This window comes from Vombatus ursinus, unplaced genomic scaffold, assembly GCF_900497805.2.
Source record: "Vombatus ursinus unplaced genomic scaffold, bare-nosed wombat genome assembly UNPS02014870.1, whole genome shotgun sequence".
Classification (NCBI taxonomy): domain Eukaryota; kingdom Metazoa; phylum Chordata; class Mammalia; order Diprotodontia; family Vombatidae; genus Vombatus; species Vombatus ursinus.
The window spans coordinates 2,608,277-2,631,047 of NW_020954648.1; the positions used below are offsets into that span (position 1 = coordinate 2,608,277).

The 22,771-nt window shown below is 39.3% G+C and overlaps 1 protein-coding gene across 1 annotated transcript in view; it reads right to left on the reverse strand.

The window, feature by feature from the left end:
* Window positions 1–5,829: 5,829 nt before the first annotated feature.
* The window catches only part of CHCHD3 (coiled-coil-helix-coiled-coil-helix domain containing 3), a 349,060-nt gene continuing 332,118 nt past the window's right edge, over window positions 5,830–22,771 (reverse strand). The window contains exons 7-8 of the mRNA XM_027842256.1: window positions 19,835–19,970; window positions 5,830–6,520 (exon numbers count right to left, since the gene is read on the reverse strand). Of these exons, the coding sequence (XP_027698057.1) occupies window positions 6,497–6,520; window positions 19,835–19,970 (160 nt within the window). The 3' untranslated portion in view covers window positions 5,830–6,496. The remainder of the gene's footprint in view (window positions 6,521–19,834; window positions 19,971–22,771) is intronic.

The window sequence follows — 22,771 nt, forward strand, 5'->3', positions numbered from 1 at the left end:
GTTGTGTAACATAAATCTGTATTGGACCCAGTCAGGACATGTGTGATTTTCTCCACCTTCATTCAGCAGCATGTGTGTAGGAGTGAAGGCAGTAAGTGATGACAATCATCCAATGCTGAAACTTAGCAGGGAATAATCAATGATATAAGAGTGTTAGGAATTCAAGAGAGGAAGACAATGTGGAATTGAATTGGTTCACCAAGGGGTCAAGATGGTCATGAGAAGAGAGTGGTTAGTGTATAGGAGATCACCAGGAAGAGAATAAAAGGATCAAAAGATTGGAGGTCATGATGCAGATGAAGAGTAGGGTTTTGTGAGGGAAAGCCAAGGGAGGGGTGAAAAGCCAATAGTTTATGGTTGGATAAAGGGATTTTGAAATTCTTGAACGTGGAGGTGGTAATGGCAAGATCAAGGGTATGACCATCTTTGTGTGTGGCTGAGGTGGGGTGGAGAAGTAGTTTATGGAAAGTAAGTAGGTTGAGAAACTTCATGTTTAGGGAGTTTGAGGAAAGTCAATATATATGATCGAAGTCTTCTGGTATGAAGGCATAGAGCTGGGGAGGAGGTAAAAATTGTGAGCTATTTACTGAACTCACTGAGGAAGGGAAGTGCCCAGGTCTGTGGACAACAGCTACTAGGATTCTGACTGGGTGGCAGATATGAATAACACAAACCTCAAAGGAAGAGAGGTTATTGAGTGATGAAGGTAGGGGGAGAACTCGAAAGTAGCAATAGGGAGCAAGCAGTATTCCAATCCTCCTACTTTGACCCATAAGCCAAGGAGAAAAAATGAAGGTAAAGACAATACTGAAAAATGTGGCCAGGGAGGCTGTCAACTGCAGGAAGGCAGGTTTCAGTAAGAGCGAGTAGATGGAAAGAGTAAGAGAGGAAAAGATTAAGGATGAAAGGAAGTGTGTTGCCTATGGAAGACATTCCAAGGGGCACAATGGAAGGGTTAGACTGTATGTGGTCAAAACTTTGGGGTGGGAAAGTAGAGGGGGGTGGGACTAAAAAATTGGGTAGTAGGTGTGGGGAAAAGGTTTTGGAAGATGATCTAAAGGAGTTCAGAATCACTGGAATGTGGAGAGTATGACCAGGTGTGATAATGTTCATCATTGAATGGAGGGTACCACTCTTCCCAGTGGAGGTTGAAGATTGGGCTGAGGCAAGTGCAGTATCAGATGGGAGGGACAGGGTCAGGTGGTTAAATAGTGAGATAGGAGTCCTAATTCACTACTTTTCTTTCCTCTGAAGGGTGGAGATTAGGGAAGAAAAGGGTGCAGTGGGACATAGGCTGAATTTGAATAGAGGAGAAAGAAGTCTTGTTACCCCTCAAACTTTCTACTTCCTCTTCCCTTGAAGGACAGATGTAGCAGGAGATGGATACAGAAACATAATAGTGCAGAACTCACACACATACGCACACACACACACATACACACACACACACACACACATACACACACATACACACACACAGACACATATTTACTTATATATACTCTCCTAGTGGTTTGGAACATGAGTGAAAGACACAAACCAGGCTAGTGCTCTAAGGCCACATCTTTATAGGATTCTTTAGGACAGTGGTGAGAAATAGGTCTGTGAGTATAATTATATGTATGTATTCTTTACCCACAGAGGGAAGAAAAATCATCTAAAAAAGTTTATTGAGTTTTAAGATAATCAACTTCTTTTAAATTATGAAGAAATAATCAACCAGATTTAGGCATTTAGGGTTACTAATAAGAACATTGGGGCACCATGGCATTGTGGAAAGAGCACTGGCCCTAGGGTCAGAGGACCTGGGCTCAAATCGTGCCTCTGTGTGACCTTGGGCAAATAATTTAATATTTCTGGATCTCTCTTTCATCATCTGTAAATGGGGGGGGTGGGGGGAAGAGAGTGGATTATGTGGTCTCTAATGCATTTTTCAGCTCTAAATCTATGAATAATTTTTTTTTAAAAAAAGGCTAATTAAAGTGTTGGATTAGGTGGAAGAGAAATAAGAGAGAAAGAGACAGAAAAATGACAAAGGTAAAAGGAGATAGTCATACCAAGGGAGAAGGAAACAGGCAGACAAATAAATGTTGGAACAAAATAAAAAATAAAAAGGGCCTTTAAAAAAGGCTACATGGGGGTCAAGTGGAAGATCAAGGATAGGACCACTGTTCAGAGCAGATGGGAAGATAGCTGAGAAATGGTAATACTACTCCTATTTTTATTGTTTTCTTTATCAAGAAGAACAACTTCTAGACTAGAAATGATGGAACAACATGGCTAACAATGGAACTGAAATACAAAATTAGTGAGAGGATGAGGAAGCACTTAGCTGCTCTCAATGGAACCAAGTCATTTGGCCTGGAAAACTATATACTATGGTATGTAAAGAATTTGTTTATTCAATTGCTAGTGACCTTTGAGGAACTGAGGAATGCCTTCCAGTCTAGATGACATCTAGATGACATGAGTGCTGTGGGTGTCAAATAGGTCAGTATGGCAATGTATATGAAAACTAGAAAGACAGGAAGGTGCTAGGTTGTGGGGAACTTTACATGTCAAGTAAAGCTTACATTTGATCCTAAAAATACTGGGAAAGATTAGAATTTATTAAGGAAGGGCAGGGAGCTAATGTGATCATTCATACCTGTGCTTTGGGAAAATCACTTCAACATTTTTACCAATGGGGTGACCAAACACATAGAGATCACCTTTTATGTGGCTTAGAAAGCTGAATTGGCTAGCTAATAAACTGGATGATAGAATCAAAATCCAGAAAGAACTGGGCAGGCTAGAAAATAATAGACTAACGCTAACAAGATGGAATTTAATAGGGAATGTAAAGTCATGTACAGGGTGAGTTGTAACTAGAAAAGCAGTTCATCTGACAAAAGAATTAGGTTGTTTTTTCTATAAACTACAAGCTCCAATTCTTGTTTTAAAGCTCAGCTCAGAAACCTTTCCTGATTCTCATAATCAGTAATTATGTACCCTCTTTGGACTTAACATTGTACCTCTCTTATTTACACATAATGCATAACTTTGCATTATAATTACATGTGACATATCCACTACCAGACCACAGGCCCCATGAAAGCAGGCATATTGCCTTATCTAAATTATGAATATCACCTAATTCCTAGCATAATCCTGCTGAACTCTGCTCTGGTCAGATTCTCTCTGCTGTATCTGCAGTACTGTGTCCATCCACTGCTGGGAGCCACACTTTACAAGGATAATGAGACTGGAAACAGACCATTTGAGGTTTGGTTGAAGGAACTAGGTATGTCTAACTCAGAGAAGAAAAAACTGGGAGATATAGACAGCTCTCCTAAGATATCTGAAAAACTATTTTGTGGAAGTGAGATTAGATGTCTTTCGCCCATATTCAGAGCACAGACTTTGGGTAACCTGGTGGAAATCACAGGGAAACAAATTTTTGGTTCATTATACAAATAAAAAACTCCCCAATACTCAGAGCAATTTGAGAAAAGAGTGGACCGCCTAGAATTCTGTAAGCAGAGACTGAGTGGTTCTGGACAGTTTTTGTACTTCAGTAGGGGTTCCATCTAAGGGTACATTTCTAAGACATGCCAAGGAGTGGGCCTAGCAATAGCTACTCATTAGCTATCATATCCTTTAGTTTACCTGGAGTGTGGGCACCCACTAAGTTATTATTGCCCTTTAAGAGTGAAATTAGCTATTCACACCTCTAATCCTTAAACTTTCATTAGTTTAACAATGAAAGCTTCCTCAAATGGGAAATTCTCCAATTTGCATATTAAAACAGCCTAAGGGCCTAGATGATATCATATTGAGGGCCAGAGATTCTGGTTCCTTTGGTACTAGAGAACTTCAGAGCATTTAACCTGTTCCCCAGGTCTAGTTAAGAACTTGAAACTCTTGTCAAAGAAGTCTAATGATGAGTTAAATAACCTGACTTCCACCAAATCTAGGAAAGAGGTTGAAAGGGTTTAGATGAAGACTGAATTCTAGTAGTTCAGATCCCTTACTACCACTGGTTTGTCCAGTCTAGTCAAGTTTCTCTTCCATAATTTAATCCCAATTTGTCTAGTGTGATCATACCTGTACAGATTTGAAGGTGATACTCATTCTTCTTGGCTTGATGGGCTAAATTGTTGCCTATTGTCCTCTGTCTCACTCCAGAGAAACAGTAACTGATCTGAAAATGTATCAAATGATTCCCTTGATCCTCATATAAATCATTATATTCTTCACAAGCAGCTGTCCCAAGACCTAAAAGGAACCTAAAAGAAACCCTGAAACAAAGACTGGGAAAGGCCTCACAAAGGTAAAAAAAGAACACATTATCTCACTCTACACTATAAAAATGCTGGCAGGAGGGATCCATCCCTTTCCCCTGCCACCCATCATGTTCGTGAGTGTGGTGAATTAATAAACTGGCAATGAGAATGTGCTGCTTTGACAGATGACTCTTCCATTTTCGGAGAATTAACCAGCTTTAAATGTCTGCTTCTCCAGTGCTGTATTTCTCTGCCAGCTACAAGACTGGCAGACTGGGATGTGCCAAGTTCTTGGCTCTCAATTACAAAACAAAACACTATAGAAGAGAATTTGTGAGTTAGCTGATTTGTAAACACTACAGCAAGTCACCGTGTAAACATTTTGCTTTTGTGTACCTATTATTTCTCCCAGGCAGTTACCTGGATCCCACTCTGATGGTGCCAAAATTTGCTGCTCCTCAAGTTACCAATGGTTCCTTCACACTTAAAGGAACACAGCTTGCTTCAGCACTACTTTTTTTTAACCTTCAATTAAACTGTAATCACAAAGCATCTTGATAATTATGGTAGGAGAGTCACCAGTAGCACTCAGAATACAAATCAGATCTGCAGGTGTGTTCACAAGTGTACAGTAGGATGCAGTTCAAATGGAGCCAATTAGGAAATTAAAGAGGATAAGTGGCCAAAAGTTCCATTTATATGGACCACCTGAAATTTTCCCATAACCAGAAAAAGGCCATCTTTTTCCTCCAAATAAAAAGGCAAATGGGCAATATCATGGTCCTTTCTGAAACTGAGAACCACTTGATGATTGACTGAAACCCAGACAATTGGGTCACAAAAGCAATTCTACCCAAGCAGTTATGACAAGGTTAAAGAAATCTTATTCCTCAACTATTACTTGCTATAATTTTCATAAAACGTGGGTTTGGTAAGTGCCTCAAAAGGTTAAGTCCATTTCTCGGCTCCAGGTGGGGAGAGGGGCTTCTCCCAAGGGGATAAGAGTTTCCCTAACGATTTAGGATCTTACTGAATTTTACCTGAGGGGCATGAAAAGTTCATAATAAGGCTTTGTAAAGTACATTAATTATGGATGGAAAGATAACACATAAAACGCAAATTAACAAATAATATATCTTCAGTACTGTGAAAGATCAGTGACTTCATTAGTGTGAGTATTATCTTGACTGCTGCAGACCATAATTTCCTTTAGTAGGCAGAAGGTTTCATGAGATATTGTAGCTAAAAAAAAAAAGAAAAGAAAAGAAAAGAAAAACCAAAAGCAGTACCTGGTAGGTAACTATATGGCTATGAGCCTCTGCAAACTTGGCCAGGCTAGACCTCAGATGGCAGACACACCTGAAGCCCTATCTACCTTGACACGACCTGCCAGAGCTAGTTCTCTGTTGGCACAGCCTTCAAGAACCCATAGTCACTGCCACACTGTGATGAGGCATTAGAATAGGATTTCAGTAAAGGAATCAATAGTAACAACGCAATAATTCTCTAAGTATGAACACTAACTGAGAACAGGAAGATGCCAAGCCATAGGCTACAATGCCAGTCTTGTTCATAAAATATATTTATTATTGATACTGAGTGAGGCATGGTTGTCAGTATTCATGGTAAAGGAACTGATACATATATGTGTGTGTATATGTGTGTACGTACACACACACACACACACACTTATAAAGATGCTTTTACATTGATAAGAAGGCCATATTTTACCTATAATCATAGACATTATTCCAGCAAAAGAAAGACATTTTTTTCCTTTTCTTAATTACATGATCACTATAATAAATTAGAAACAAAAATTTCTCTTATATCAAAGGACAAAAGAAAAGACAAAATCAGCATTCTAGGAAGCTCAGACAATTTAGTTCCCTGGGGGGTAGCTCTCATTCACAGGGCTTTTCCTCATTTCTCACTCTCTCAGACACTGCCCTCCCTCTCACCTTGTACTTCCTCTTCTCCTGACCCACCCACAAAACATTTTATTTCAGCCTTGAGTTTTTACAGGTCAGATTTCTGATGTAATGAGATATCGGTCTTGGCTTTTCAAGTGTCTGCTGATTGACTTGTGATGTTTGTTGCTGCTGAATTGGCTCTCCCAGCTCTTCTCCTTAGTGGTCTGCCCTTTAAATAGGTTTTGTATTGTTGGGGGAAAAAATGCTCCACTGCTGGAATTAAAGTTGATAGGCTTTTGCTTGCTTTGAAAGTCAGCTTTATCCTCCCTTTTCAAGCACGCTCTGCAGAGAAATCAAAAGGAAAAGTTTTAACACCAGGAAAAAAAAAGTAACAGCAACAATTTCACGCCATGTTAGCAGCTTTCTTAATGCTCACTTCCAATATATAAGGGATAAGACATGGGGCTTTCCTGGTTCAGGCAAGCATCATAACATTCTGGAGCAAAGACGTCCCTCCCAGTTCTGAATCTGATTGCATAATCTGATCCTTAAAACTCAAGGGGGTTGCAGGATGATGGAGGATCCCTGGGTTACGTGGCACAAACCGCTCCCTGAAATTGTAGCTTGCCACTGGAAGAGTAGGAGGCTAAGATGCTCAGTAATGGTTTAATGAGCTCAATATCATGATGCATTCCCATCCCAGGACTGACTCCTTAAGCGATTTCCCCATTTAGTTAAGGAAATAACAGATATAAGGAAGTATTTCTTGACGATCAGGCAGAAAAAGATACAGGAAGAGGGTAGTAGTATCTCTCCAGCAGAATGTAAGCTCCTTGAGGGCAGGGACTGTTTTGTGTTTGTCTTTACATAGCTAGCACTTAGAATAATGGCTCTTTATTCAACAAGTATTTATTAAGTACTAACTGTTGTGGAATATAGAAAAGCAACAGATGAATAAGTACCAAAAATAAATGGCATGGGTAGTACATATGACAGCTGAAGCTATGGAATTTGGAAGTTTTTTTTTTTTTCTAGAAGGGAATATTGTAAAACATAAAAGAGAATAGGGACAATAACTGACTCTTGAGGGAAGCCGACAGCTAGCACTCAGGAAGAAGAAAAAGATCTAGTGAAGGCAATAGAAGAAGAACCTTCTGAGGAACAGAGAAGTACCAAGATTATACAATGACATGGAAACCAACAGAGGAGAGACTGTTGTAAGATTCTATGATTATATGTTTTCCGGATTCTTTGGTTATAGAAAACCAAAAAGGTAAGGAGATAAGAGCAGGTATCCAAAATGGGAAGAACAGACCCTGGTTTAGTCAAACTGGAGGTTGGCTGTAGAGGTCGTGTGGAAAAGGGAAATTTCATAATAATGTTAGAATAGGTATCTCTTTAAGATACTGGGCCACCACAGGTGGTGTGCCTTATGGGAAAAGAACTTCTGATCTCTTTGGAAAGTATGCTTTATATAAATTTAAAGACACAATAACGTCACTAATGGCAACAAAAGAGAATCCAGTACAAAGCAGAACCATTCTGGGACTTCTCTCAGGACATTTAATTCCCAAAGAGCTGAAATTATCTCATTATAAACAGTCCTGTGATATGAATCCTGACAACAGCACCGCAGTTGAGGACCCAATATACATGTGTTATTTGTTGTAATATGGCCTTTACCAACTGAGGTCAAGAATGCATATCTGTACCTTCCCTTATCCCCTTTGTCAAGTGCTACATTCTGCTGCTATGCAGCAATGGTACCTGTTTCTAAATTTTGCAGAAGAATCTGCCTTTATCGCAATGAAAATAAAGCAACAGGTTGAAGTTGTTTTCAATCACCCAATCTTTCCCTGGAGCCCTAATGAATCACAACCAAATCTAGGTATCTTCTCCCCCTCCTTTCCCTGCCAGGTGCAAGGAACATTCCCTTGGAAAACTGAGCAAGGTTGGATGGTTTGACAACCAGGAGCAGATGCTTATCAAGCAGGCCACATTTAGTGGTGTTTGCTCATACACATGCAATATGTGAATACATGTGAAGACTAGAAAACAAAGTCAGGGAAACAGACTTTTTAATAATCTCTTTAACTCCACTGATATAATACTCTAATGCATGTATTACAATTCTAATCTCCCAAGACACAGTGGCAGCTAAGCTGTACCAAACTTTGCTCCTTAAAAACAAAAAGGACAGGAAAGCTTCAGGGCTAGTTTATCAACAGGTTCTCAAACTGAGCTCATCTGCCACCTTTTGGTTGCAGAAGCAGGACAAAGCTGTCTTCTTTACTGTCAAAGACACAGACAATAAAATGTCAGGTTGAATTAAAGGAGACAAATTACTTCGTAAGAATGTTTTGTAGTATTAATAGTAAAACCATACAATAAAAAACCTTCTGCAACCCTGCCACAAAAACTTTAGGCTTTCGATATTTCTCAAGGCTGACTAAGGCTATTTTCACAATGAGCTTACCTTTAGAGTCTTCGTACCACCACACTGTATAGTTTCTGTAAGTAGCTGCTGTTGCACTGAATTTTAACGCTGCATAAATTTAACACCGCATAAATTAACATAGGAAATTCCCCAAAGAATGAGCGAAAAGCTTTGCAAGTTATAAAAAATTGCTTCCTTCATTTAGGGAACTGCTAACACTTAATCTTAATGTGGGGAAAGAAATTCCTTGCAAGTGCTCATCATTTCGGCCTCCAGAAACTCCCTTTCTAAACAGTCGAAGGAATCACCCAATATCAAAGAGAGAGGAGTTTGGGCTTCATGCTAGTCCCCATTCCTTCTCACTCTCCTTATCTGACTCCTCCCCCCTCCCCCCTCCTGTGAAAAGACTGGCAGCTCTGATTGTAAGACAAGAACAATGCCCCTGGAGATAGAAAATTGTGTGTCATTTCCCTTTATTAAAATGATCTGAACAGTTTCTCTCAAATATTTTTGCTACATAATCATCTATTCTACTGATTTTTGAATTACAGCTTTCTCAGTTGGGTTGAATCACTGCACTGTCAGTTGCCTGGCTGTCTCAATCTATTTAAAAGAAATTATAGCAACTTTATGTTGCCAAATCACCATCAAGGGGAAAGTTAAGTTCTTGCTTCTTTTGGGGTGGGGGGGGAGGAATTTGCTTTTTGGTGATGTTGCTAACTTTCCTCTAAGGTCAGGCCTTAAATGGCAGCTTCTCTCCCCACTACCTCATAAAAGTTCTTAGTCTCTATAGTGCTCTGTGTTTTACCAAAGAAGAGAGAAGAAAGAAGAGACAGAGATTAGAGCCACAGGAAGAGTACAGAAGACAGAATGAGAAGATTATAAGGGAGATAGGAAGAAAAAGTAATCAATAAATTCCAATTTATGAAAACCATGAATGCTTGGCTTGGGCGCGAAATACTGCTCCTTACTACCTGAAAATCTGATGAGTTAACTTATTTTGTTTTCAATATCAGTCCTACTTCCCCCAGCAACTAGTGTTCTTTGTTCTTCTTGCTTTGGTTAATTTTTTCATGCCAGGATGCTGTGCTCCTATTTTATGACTCTAGCTAATGCTGCAGGTCTCAAAGGACATTTAGCACCCTCCATTCCCCTATGTTCGCTGCTTACAGTTTGCCACAATAAGAGGTAAAACACTGTAACATTTCACGCTTGTGACTTCTGAAGGATGAGCCTTGGGTAGCAATATTCATCACGCAGAATAAAAATGTATTTCAATGGCGATACTTTCTCTAATCAATCAGTCAGCAATGCAGAGAAAAGTTATAAGATAAGTATTCTCAGGAAGTGGTTTCCAAAAAAGTTTCCTGGAGATGGTGGGTAGGGGTAAATGGGCAAATTCAAACTTCTGAATTTGACCTAATTTTAAAAGATAAAGACAGGCACTCATTGAGTATAAATACAGGTGAGCAATTAACAAATTCTACTAGATGATGATAAAGAAGTCTTGTTATAAATATAATTTAAAAACATGCTCAAAAAATTCATCCTCCTCAGTAACAAATTAACAGAGTGTGAAGGCACACACTATGGCTCTGCAATCTAGGCACACACTGACTCCTGTCCAAGTTTATCTGCGGTGTACTTACACACCCCTGATCCCTTCCACTAGTGATCCCTCCCCTCTTACCCTCAGTGTATTCCATATTTGTTTGCGGCTGGTTGTAAACTAATCCTATACTATTAAGGTAAATATTAGTATTTCAACGGATGTATGACCTGATTGATGTTAGTAACCCTTCCATCGATGCAGATTCAACCCTCAGGGGCTTGACACCATCAAAGCAGGCTCTGGTGACTTCCACCATGTTGAAAAGGCTGAGTAGGGTCCCAGGATAGCATGAGCCTTCAGGGGAACAGCCAGCACAGCTACCAGTATGGAGGCTCATCACCAGCACTGAGGGACCAATGAATCAACCTCCTGATGATTAAGCTACTGTGTTAGCAGAGGAGTCTAAGGGTATGATACTGGGAAGAGGCATTTGCATTTTATAAGGGGAGGTTGTAAATCTGCCGAGATCCCCTGTTGGGCTGCTACTCAATACCTCCCGAGGGCCTACATGAGGCTAAGAGGGGCAGGTGGCTGTGCTGGACCTGAAAGAACCCTGGAATTGTAGTCAAAGGCCGCCTTGGGTTCAAGTCTAAGATCAACCACCATGACTTGTAAGGCCTCGGGCAAGTCACTTCATGTCTCTGCCTCTTCCCTCGTAAACAGGTGGAGCTAAATAACCTTTAGCGTCCTTTCCAGCTCCATAGTCAAAGATCTGATGACCTTTGAGCAGTTACCATGATCAGGAGAGAATGACAAAATGAAGACTTGGCATCTGAAGGATTGTAGACAGATGTCTGAGGTGACTCTGACAAAGCAGAGTATCAGTCAAAGAATCAGGAGATGGTGTTCTAGTTGTAACCTTAGGGAACCTACCCCGCCTCTTTTGCCATGTTTCCACACCCATAAAATGAAGAAGCCTGGCTTCTCCAGTCAGTTGGAAGGTCCCCTCTAACTCTAAAGCTTAATCTGATGAAGTATTTTTCAGAAAGCCTAAATTCTCAAACCAGAGTTACCAATAGTTATGTTGACTGTATTAGCACTCAAGAGGGGAAACAGTGACATTCCAGTCTTTCAAGCATCCAAGTCACAGTGAAGATGAAATACAAGGCCCTAAGAAACTGGGCAGAAACTCTGCCTCAGGCAAATTCCTCCATGCACTCTGATCTCAGTGTCTTATTTCAGAGGCTAACCATATCCTGGAGGGTTCATTTATATTTTAGAAAAGAAAGAAATGAGGGAGATTCTGAAGAAAAAGCTTTAAAATAGCGTAATATGTCAAGTTCTGTTCTTCTTTCTGACCCTTCATTCTTTACATCAGTCAGGTTACTTATTTACTGTCTCCCTAAAGTGGCTCATCTGCTCTTACCTGCAGGCCCTAACCTAGCCAAGTCTTAGAAGCCTTCAGTCCCAGCAGGAAGCCTTTCAGGGGCTTCCTACCCAGAGCAGGGAATACCTCAGTTTCAAGGTGTTATTACTGCTGGTGCCTCATGTCAGCTGGTTTGACAGACTTTTATTGAACATGCCATTCTGAACTGACCTCCTGTACCTGTGTGATATTTCATTTTTTTTTTCGGGGGGGAGGGGAGGGCTAGGCAATGGGGTTAAGCGACTTGTCCAGGGTCACACAGCTAGTAAGTGTTATGTGTCTGAGGTCGGATTTGAATTCAGGTCCTCCTGAATCCAGGGCTGGTGCTCTATCCACTGAGCCACCTAGCTGCCCCATGATCCTTGATTCTTGACTGCTTGCCTTGTGACCTGGTCTTCTTAAATGAAAAGATTGGAGGAAGGTCTCTTTCTTGTATTCCTGGCCATGCCTTCAAGATCTCTTGGTCCTGACTCCCCACCCATTCTGAGTTCCATGGATATCCATGGTTCTACCATGATATCTGAATTTGAACACTCTCGCCATATAAATAATCCATAGGACTGTACCTCCAAGAAGAGTTGGTTAGCAACCTGTACTTCCTTGTGGAAGTGTATTAGATTACAAAAGATTACTCTTTTTAACTAGTTAACATGAGGCAGAGAGAGAATTGTTTTTTCATCTCTCTGAGCTTGGGAAACATGAATAAGAAGTACAATGTAGCAGAAAGAGAACTGGTCATAGAACCAGGAAGAGACCTGAGCTCAAGTCCCAGCTCTGAGCAACACTAGCTGTATGACCTTGGGCAAGTCACTTAACCCCTTAGTGTTCTAAGCAACTCCTCAATTCTATAAGTTGCAGAGATGACAAACTGCACTGATACAGGGAGTTCTCTCCACAAATAAAATCATAATTCAGTCCCTATCCCTATTACTACCTACAGAAGACCTCAAAAGTTACTATTCTTTACTTTCTTCCCCAAACTGGCCTCACTTTCATTCTACAGATCGGGCTTCCATAGTATGAAAATCAGGGACTATGATCTTTAAGAAACAGGAACAACAACATGGCATGACTCTGCGACAGCGGCAGGCAGATTTGGCTGGCACAAAACAATGGGATGCAGTGGAAGACACAGAAGCCAGTCACAAAAATAAAAGATTCTACAATTGAACTATTGCCTCAAACCAAATAACATGACAGTACATATAAGGGCATGGAAAAGACTAGTGGATATGTGCAACCATTCTGTCTATAGTCACAGAGAGAAAAACCATCTTAAAACATAAAGACTATAGTCCAATACATTTAACATGCTTCAGGAGTCTATTTAGCAATTCTTTTTTTTTTTTAAATCTCCTAGCCAATGGTAGTAAGTGATGAAAACGGGCCAGAATCAGAGCTGTTGGTAGCACAAGGTGTATAGGAAGAGAAATATGATTCAGACCCATAGTTACTGCCCATCTTGCAGCTAATCTTGAAGACTCTGCTGGCTCATGCCACTATCCTGAGGATCTTAGCACTGTGGCACTCTTTCCCTGGGGCCTATTTTCCTTCCATCTTAAGATGCATGGGTGGGGGATGTGGGAGAAAGTTCACAGATCAACCTCTCTCTTGGTTCAACTGTATCCACACCTGGACTGTCCTCTGTGCCATGTCTCACCCCAACAACTGTTTTTGCCCTGGGTGAAAAAATCCCTAGTTACCCCTCTGGACAGAATATCCAGAATGATTATCTCAACAAATACTTTATTCTGTGTGTGATATTAAGAGGTAAATAGCAGGAAAGTAGGGGTGTCTCAAGTTACAGAAGGCAATATGAACTTGGGTTCATATTCTTTTAGCTCTTTCTAGTTCAAGTTCTCATAAGACTGAATTCTACTTCACCCTACTAAAAGGAAAAATGTTGGCTACCACCAGTGTGACCCTGGATAAATGATTTAGCCTCTCTGGGACTCAGTTTTCACTTCTGTAAAAGGGGTTAGTTGGATTTAGAGGGTCTGTAAAATTGTTTCTCAATTCTATGACAACTGAAGGAATAAAAAAAATATGAAAGGGTGTGTGTGTGCATGTGTGTGTGTTAGTGTGTGTGTGTGTGTGTGTGTGTGTGTGTGTGTGTATAAGACAGAATGGGAGCATGGTAATATGTGTCAATGGCAAAAAGAAAAAAAAATTGATTGTGGTAGCTCTAAGAAAGCTATGAAGCTGATGGCTAAAGAGTTAATGCGGCTAATATGTTCCGGTATATATAAATAAATGGTCGCATTCATTTCTTAATGATGTATCATTTTTAGTTAGCCTGTAGTTTTCAGTCCTAGAGATAATAATTATCTTTTAAAATCCTTTTACTCATGATGATCACACACAATTAACACACTAGAAAGAATAATCTAAATTTCCCATGACAACCCATGAGGAATTGTTTAAGAATGGTTCAGAAAGGATAAATGTGAATAAGTGGATGAAAGAGAATAAAAGAAAACTAAGGCTGAGGAATATTCAGAAATTTTCTAATCAGTAAAATCTATTAGACTACAGGACAGTGCCTCAAGGGAACTGGTGAGAGCCCAATCATGAGAGTCATTTAACCATGGAAAGGAGTTAGCATTTGAGATTATCCTATGGGGAACGCTCTTACAATGGCAGAGAAATGGACAAGACAACCTAATGGCCTGTTTTCCGATCTGGTGGTTGTTTCACTGTTGAGAATTGTCCAGTATATGCTCTGCTTTCACAGGAAATGTAAGATGGGTAGTTTGCCCCATGAGGAACTGCCTCAGGGAACAAGGGCCCCTGTTACACTACTAAATCCTTTTCCAACAAGAAGGGCCAAAGGGTTGAGGTCACAAGGTTGAAATCTAACTTCCAGGAATGACTGTCTCTTTACAAAAGAGAAAATTAATTCTCTTCTGAAAAGAGCAACCATTAATGAAACATTTCTTACATCAGACCATCCATTTTAGCATAGCCATAAACTAGTGCCTTACTGGGCTGTCATCTCTGATAAAGTGCTTTGTTCTCACTCTCTCTTATACTCATTTCCCAACCACCCTCACTTCTCATCACTGTTTTTTTTGGTCCTCAATTCTCTTTTTTCCATCTTCTTACCTCTCTTCCCTTCCCTTCCACAAAAATTTAGATTAGTGGATAACAAAAAGACCCCTACTACTTTCAAGATAACCAACCACTTAGAGCTCCTTTTCATGCAAAACCAAATTCTATGTGTCACAAATGGTCAGTGTTTGGTCATAAATGTCCAGTTCTGAGCCTGTGCCTGGTTGTTAAGCCTTAGTTCTCTACTACAGGCACTGGTCCATTTCAATGGTGCCCATTCAAAGGGACAAAATCTTTATAGGAAGTAGGTAACCCGTTTATTAGTATACGGGCAGTAGTACATCCCTTTGATTAATATATAGTAAGTGTATATTCCACCTAATGTATATGTCATGTAAGCAATAGAGGGCATTCAAAAATACTAACAGAAGGTAATAAAAAGTATACTTTATAAGAGAGATCCACAGAGCCACAGTCCCTTTCACTGTCACTGACAATAACTACACGTACTTTGGCTGATATACTTGGTCTGAGTATGGTGTAAATAAAGCTATCGTTATGTGTGGCCTCAACATGGACCAGGCAGCTTTGTTTAGTTCCATCTTCACAAGCCCTACCCTACAAATGAAGAGTATTTGTCACCTGGAAGATAGAAGGAGGCTACAACTGGCTCAGAACAACCCAAAGCACACAGAGAGACAACAACAACAACAACAACAGAACACCCCACCAAAAAGCACTATGAACTAAAAAGTAAAAGGCCAAAGTGAAAGACACTGGAATTTAGGTATTACACATACATTCACTGCCAAATATGTTAAATACTTATTGTGTCAGATACTGTGCTAAATACTGGAGAAACAAAAAGAGAAAGAGGTAATAGTCTACACCCTCAAAAAAATTTACATTCTAATGGGAGAGAAAAAGATGTGTATAAATAGGTGTACATGTGAATATGTATGTGTGTGTGTATGTATGTATGTATGTGATAAGGCTATAGTAGATAGAAGGTAATCTCAGAGGAAAAGACACTAGCAGTTAAAGGAACCAGAAAGGCCTCCTACAGAAAATGCAGCATCTGAGTTCAGTTGTGAAGGGAGTGAAGGAGTTGACGAAGTCGATGTGAAGGGACTGAGCATTTCAGGCAAGGAGATGGCAGATGGAGTAAGGCTAAACTATGGAGTACAAGGAAAGAAAAAAAGTATAAAACCAGAAAGATAGGAACAGGCCAGGTTTTAAGTGCTAAAGAAAGGAATTCACATTTGATTTTAGAGTTAAGAGGGAGGCACCAGAGTTTGGAGAGCAGAGGAGTGGCACGGTCAGACCTTTGGACCTTAGGACAAACACTTTGGCAGCTGAACAGAGGATGGATTGGAGTGGGGATAGATTTGAGGATGGAAGACCAATTAAGAATTGTTACAATTGTCTGAGCAAGAGGTGATGGGGGCTTGAGCTCGGGAGGCAGCTACGTAAGTGGAGAGAAGGGGATGTATTTGTGAAATGTTGTGGAAATAAAAATAAGATTTGGCAACTGATTAGATATATGGCGTGAGTGGTAGTACTCTCAACAGTCACAGAGAAGTTCAGAAGAGGGGAGGGTTTTGGAGAAAAGATGAGTTCTGTTTTGTTCATGTTGACTTTGAGAAGCTTTTATAGGCCATTCGAGATCCTCCTGGGAACAACAGTGGCCCCAAACCACCAGCCCTGATTCCAGCTCAGCCCTTGAAGCCATTATCCAGGGAATCAACCCCTGCAGACATGCTACCTGACAACTGCTTCTGCAGGAGCTGCAGCTGCTGCCTCTTCTCTCTAACCAGACACTGAAGATCCAAGAAAAATAAAGTTCTCACCGACCAAGTCTTTGGCAGTTACAAATGGTGGAACTTCAGAAATGAATATGGTGGAAATAACATTAAAGAAGATGTATTACCATCTGCTTTGCCTCTGCACCCCAAGGACCACCAGGTCTTTCCATCAATTTGCAGCTAAAACCTCCTAAATATGTTGTCTCCCTCTGTTAGAAAGTGAGTTCCTTTAGAGCAGATATTATCTTTTCTTTTTTTTTTCATCCCCAGAACTTTGCACAGTGCTTTGCTCATAATAATGACCTAATAAATCTCCTTCCTTTCTTCCTTTTGGAAGAAATTAAAAAAAGAACCTAAATTGGAGAAAACAAATGTACTAGCCAGTATCACTTTACTGCTGCAGAAGGTTTCACATGAGAATATGGCTTATGTGATATATTCAAGATGCTGTCCTTTTCTTTCTTTCATATGTAGGTATCTGGGAGTCACATGCATAAAGATGATAACTGAGCCTATGGGAAAACTGATGATATCACCAAATGAGAGAGTGTAAAGAAAAAAGACAAGAGAGTCCGGAATAGTGGTTTGGGGGAATAGTGGGTTGGGAGTACCCACAGTCAGTGGACATGATATGGATGAAGATCCAGCAATAGAGACTAGAAACAAATGGTCAGACAAATAGGAGAACCTAGGGAGGGTAGCGTTACAAAAACCTAGAGAAGACAGAATCCAGAAGAGTAGGTAGTCCATAATGTCAGATGCTGCAGAGAAGTCAAGAAGAATGAGAACTGAGAAAAAGTCATTAATTTGACAATTAGGAGACTGCAGATAACTGCAGAGAACACTTTTGGTTATCTGAGGAGGCTGTAAACCAAACTTCAGAGTTTTAGAAGAGATGGAGAGGAAAGGAAGTGAAGATACTAAAGGTGGAGGAGGGGGTACTATGGAAGGACTGAGGAGAGCAGAGAAGGATAAGAACAGCTGCCGTGGCAAGACAGACAGAGAAGTCATTTGGAAGGAGTAGAAGAACTTAGATGAGGGCTCAGATGAGATTGGACAGCTTAAATTTGTTATGAACCCAGTCATCAACGTTTTCTGACTTCTTCCAGCTCTCTCAAGCAGCAAAGTGAATAGGAATGAAAGAGGTAGATGGTGGGGGAGTTCCAGAGTTGGGGTTTAGTAAGCACAAGCAGTGACTGGACAAAGGAGCAAGAGATTTGAGAGCAGAGGACAGTGTAGAGTTGAACTGATTCACCAAGCCCTTGAGACTGTGAAGAGGACATTGTGCTACAGCATAGGAGATGGCCTGGGAAATTACAGAGGGGTACAGAGGCTAGAAGCCCTGATAAGGATGAAGAATAGTTTTAGGAATGGTAAGGTCTTAGAAGAGATGGAATAATGGAAGATTAAGATTGGATAAAGGAATAAGAAGTTCCAAAGTAATCTAAAAACTATGAAGTGTTTATAGGAGAATGGACTGAGTTGACATCAATATTTTCCCTCCAGTTACCACTTCATCCACGTTAAAAATTATACTCAGTGGACATAAGCACATACATTTTATATACTGGGAGTGGAACACAATTTTCCATAGCTACTTTTTCCAATGACTACCTTGTCCACATTATGGCACCAATATCAAGTTAGAAAGGCTTCATTACTCAAATCACAGGTTTCAAATGCTTGAGTTTATATTACTATAGTAGGCTGATTTTACTAAAAGCTTATCAGAATCTGTTTCCAACAAATACAACATTCAAATTTCACATTAACAGTGTTTCCACTAAAGACCTTTTAACAAAAGAATCCCTCATATACTGCTAAAGGTAATATAAGTGCTATTATAAGCAAGAGACAAAAATCGTTAGTGAGATCTTGAAAGGCATCACACAGTCATTCTAAAAAATCCTGATCATATTTTTTCCCCCTCTACTACTCAACTACCCAATCAGAACTGCCAACTCTTCCTATCAAATACATAAAGAGTATGTTAGAAGTTTACACTAAGTGGTATTATTATAACCCTGGCAAATTAGGCTGCAGAAAGTCACACTGCGTAGCTCAAACACTATATATATTTGGGTTAGAAAGTCAGCTACCATGAGTTTTTCACCTGAGAGACACTGAGATTTCCTATAATTTCAACAGCTGAGTGTAATCTAAATCCAACTAAATCAGTTACATGATAAGCAATTATGTGATCCATTAAGATAGATGGTTTATTATTAACTTTACAAAAATACCTAAATTGGAGAAAACATGTATTAGTGAATATCACTTGATTGCTATATGAAGGTTTAATGAGAGAATATGGCTTATGGGATGCATTTAAGACCATACAGGTCCTCCTTATATCATATATCTACTAGGTCCTTCTATAGTGACCTCTAGAGATCGGTGGAACAATTTTATTCCTTTTCTTAATTAATTAATTTTTTGTTTTCAACATTCAATTTCATAAGATTTTGAGTTTTAAATTTTCTCCCCTCCATCCCGAGACAGTGTACAATCTGATATAGGCTCCACATACACATTCATGTTAAGCATATTTTCCCATTAGTCATGATGTAAAGAACAATTAGAACTAATGGGAGGAACCACAAGAATGAAGCAATAAAACAAAACAACAATGGAAAAGGAGAGCAAATAGTATCCTTCCATCTACATTCAGACTCCGTATTTCTTTCTCTGGTTGTGGATAGCAATTTCCATTATGAATCTTTTAGAGCTGTCTTACATTTTTGCATTGCTGTGAAGAGCCAAGTCTATCAAAGTCGGACATCCCAAAATGTGACTGTTACTGTATACAATGTTCTCCTAGTTCTGCTCATTTCACTCTGCATCAGTTCATTTAAGTCCTTCCAAAATTTTTTTTAATTCTGCCTGCTCATCATTTCTTATAGCACAACAGTATTCCATTACATTCATCTACCACAACTTGTTCAGTCATTCCCCAATTGATGGGCATCCCCTCAATTTCCAATTCTTTGCCACCACTGGTGGAACAATTTTAACAGAGAACACATCTCTATGAGCCTCTTCCTCTGACTGCCACATAGCAATGAACAACAACACTCATGGGTTCTGGAGGATGTCCCAAGAGCACATATTAATTCATTCATTTCACAAACATTTATTAAGTGCCTACTGCATGCAGAACACTGCATGAACATGCTAAGGACACATTTCTACCATAATTCATTAAAAGGGGAATGATGCCCACATAGCACACAAACATGTCAAAAAAAAAAATCAAACTTTAGGCTGAAACCCTTTACATGGAAGCCAGAGTGGAACAACTCTTACTAATATGTGGATGGAACCTAAAATACATTTTCCATCCTAATTTTTGTGATGACCAGGTTGACTAGGCCTGCACACCCACCTGTTTGGCATGATTGACACAGTGCTGGTATTGGTTGGCCAGAGTAGAGCAGCTGAGTGTTTGCTGAGGGTTTTCCCGATAGCATTGGAGAATTTTAGCCTGCAGATCAGCACAGACTGGATGAGTCTCATAGCGCCTAAAAAAGAAACCAGAAACTAATGAATTGGTCATAAATTAGAAAACAAAAATTAAAATATATTCTTAAAAAAAAAGAACTGAAGTGAATGGGTGAATGCTTTAAAGTTAGAAAGACACAATTCTATCTTCAGAGAAAAATGGCTATGCAAATTGATGATGTTTCTCCATAGATCAGAGTGGAGAGAAGTTAGATAATTTCCACTAAATAAATCCTACTAATTGACACTATTTAAGATACTTCCACTGACTGCTTGTCTGACTTTGGGTAAGGCACTTAACCTTGCTGGATTTTAGTTCCTTCATCTGAAAAATGAGGGGGTTGAATTCAAAGTCCTTTGAAGTCCCTTCTAACTTGAGATCTATGATCCCATGAATATGAACTTATACTGGCAAGTAAAGTTGGCCACTTACTCTGAGCTACTTTGGATACTAAAGATTAACTTCTGTGACCACAGAAATGGGAAAAATGTCAAACTTAACCCATATATCACAAATTCTCTTCAATAAATGTAATTTTTTGAGCTGTCTTAAGTGTACAAATTGCATTATAACACACAAGAGGGTTTTCCCTCCCTAACAATTGATAATCTTTATAAAAGAAACATACATACATAACACAAAATTGCAAAGTAGATTAAAACGTGCTGTATAAACTGAAGCCACACTTCCCGAGTAAACTGATGGAACAAGGCTATGGGAATTGTCTATTCCCAGGATCTAGTATAGTTGCGAATAGGATAGGATAGGATAGGATAGTATGGGAGACATGATGTTTGTTGAATTGAATTACCTGCACACAGACACATATGTACACATTATATTATGGTGCCACATAATGTATGCATTTACATTATTTTCAAATTAGCTTTTTTCTATATATAGAAAGCTTATCTTCTTTTTTTAATGCTAGTCTTTTTGGGGAATCTAAAATTGGTTTCTCCAAACATAATTTCTGAATAGCATTATTTTCAATTTAATGGGTTAAAAAAAAACAAACAAACCCCTAGAGAACATGGAGAGGAAAAAAAATTTTCTTCAACAAGGAAATTCATAGGCAATAATTTGTATCCCCAATTACTTTTATCCAATGCACTAGGCTATTGCAATTTTCCTAGAGTAGAAAGCTGAAATGCAAACCAGATTACTGTTTCTTAAGGGAATTCATTCCATGACACTTCCTAAAGATATTAGATATATAGCTAGAACTGGGGAAAGTTTCCAAAATGTTATTCAACATTACCAATACTCCTATCATTCAGCTTTGTCAATTGTTAGATTTCAAAGTTCAAATACCTGTGACTTTTTTTGGATATGGATTTCTCCAGTCTCTCATCAAGAACATCAGCATTTAAGTCAGCTGTGCTTTAAAGTGTTGAACTACAGAACACAATCATGCTTAATGCCTATTTCTCCATTAATAATCCATAATTATGTGGGATATTTTTCATTTTTTGGAGTGTTTTCCTCACAACAACTCTGTGAGGTAGGTAGTACAAAAGTGTTACTATCTCCAATTAAGCTATCTTCCTCCCGCTTCCCATCTTTTTTTTTTTTTTTTTTTAACACAACAAAGCAACTGTAGATACACGAAATGACAGGTAGGAAGGAACTAATGGCCTAACATTCTGCAGAGGAAGTCAGTCTAAAGGGACAGGAATCCTCAAGAATGAAATTCTAATGACATAAGTAGAAATTATTCTGATGGAGAAGGAAAGGGAAGAGCTATCTAAAGAGACTATTGTAGTTCCACAGAAATCTAAGTGGACAACTTGGATTTTTCTTTAAAGGCATGTATGGAGGATGGAAGCAAGGTCAGGTAACTGCATGCATATAAGAGTCTGGTAAGAAAAGTATCAATAGTACTAAGGTTTGCAGTGAGTTGAATCTAAATGCTAAGGACCAAAAAAAGGACTTTCAGAAAGGTAGTCTGGAGCAAAAAGAGGCCTAATGGAGGAAATAAAATTGCTGCTTGGAGAAGGGAAGGTAGTGACAATGGTTGATGGTAAGAATGCTGAATGACTAAACTCTTATTTTGCTTTTCTGTCTTCTTAGGAAAATGATCTTTGGATTAAAAGGGACAGAACAAAAGAGATGAACAAAGCTGAAACTGAAGACAAATGAGGAGAGAGGAATAGAGTGCCTAGTTCTCAATGCATGCTAGTCACCAAAGCCAAATGAATTACATCTTATGGTACTTGTAGACATGGTTGCCAAGATGTTTTTTGCTATCTTCAAAGGATCTTGGAGAAGAGGAATATGATACAAGACTGGTGAAGAGTAAACATCCTGATTTTCAAAAAAAGGAATAAAGGTCATATTTTGTGAACTGTGAGTAAATGAGATTGACTTCTATTCCTAATAAAATTCTAGAATATATTATTGAAGCATTTTGAGCATTTGCAAAGGGAAGTTGAGATAACCCAAGTATACTTCATAGCTCAATGGAGTGCTTTCCTCACAACGTATATGTTTTATATATGTATATTTTAGTATTCTTTATAGTTCAACGAAAAGCATTTTATAAAATTTCTCATGTTATCTTTGCAGACAAGATGGGAAGGTGGCATCTAGACAATAGATTTTGAACAGCTAGAAAAACCAGACACAAAGATAGGTCAGTAGATAGATCCATGTCAACTTGAGAGAGGTGTCTTGTGTGCAGCCCCCAGGTATCTGTCCATAATATTTTTTTTAAAGGCAACAGGGGGTAAGTGACTTGCCCAGGGTCACACAGCTAGTAAGCGTCAAGTGTTTGGTCTGAGGCCACATTTGAACTCAGGTCCTCCTGACTTCAGGGCC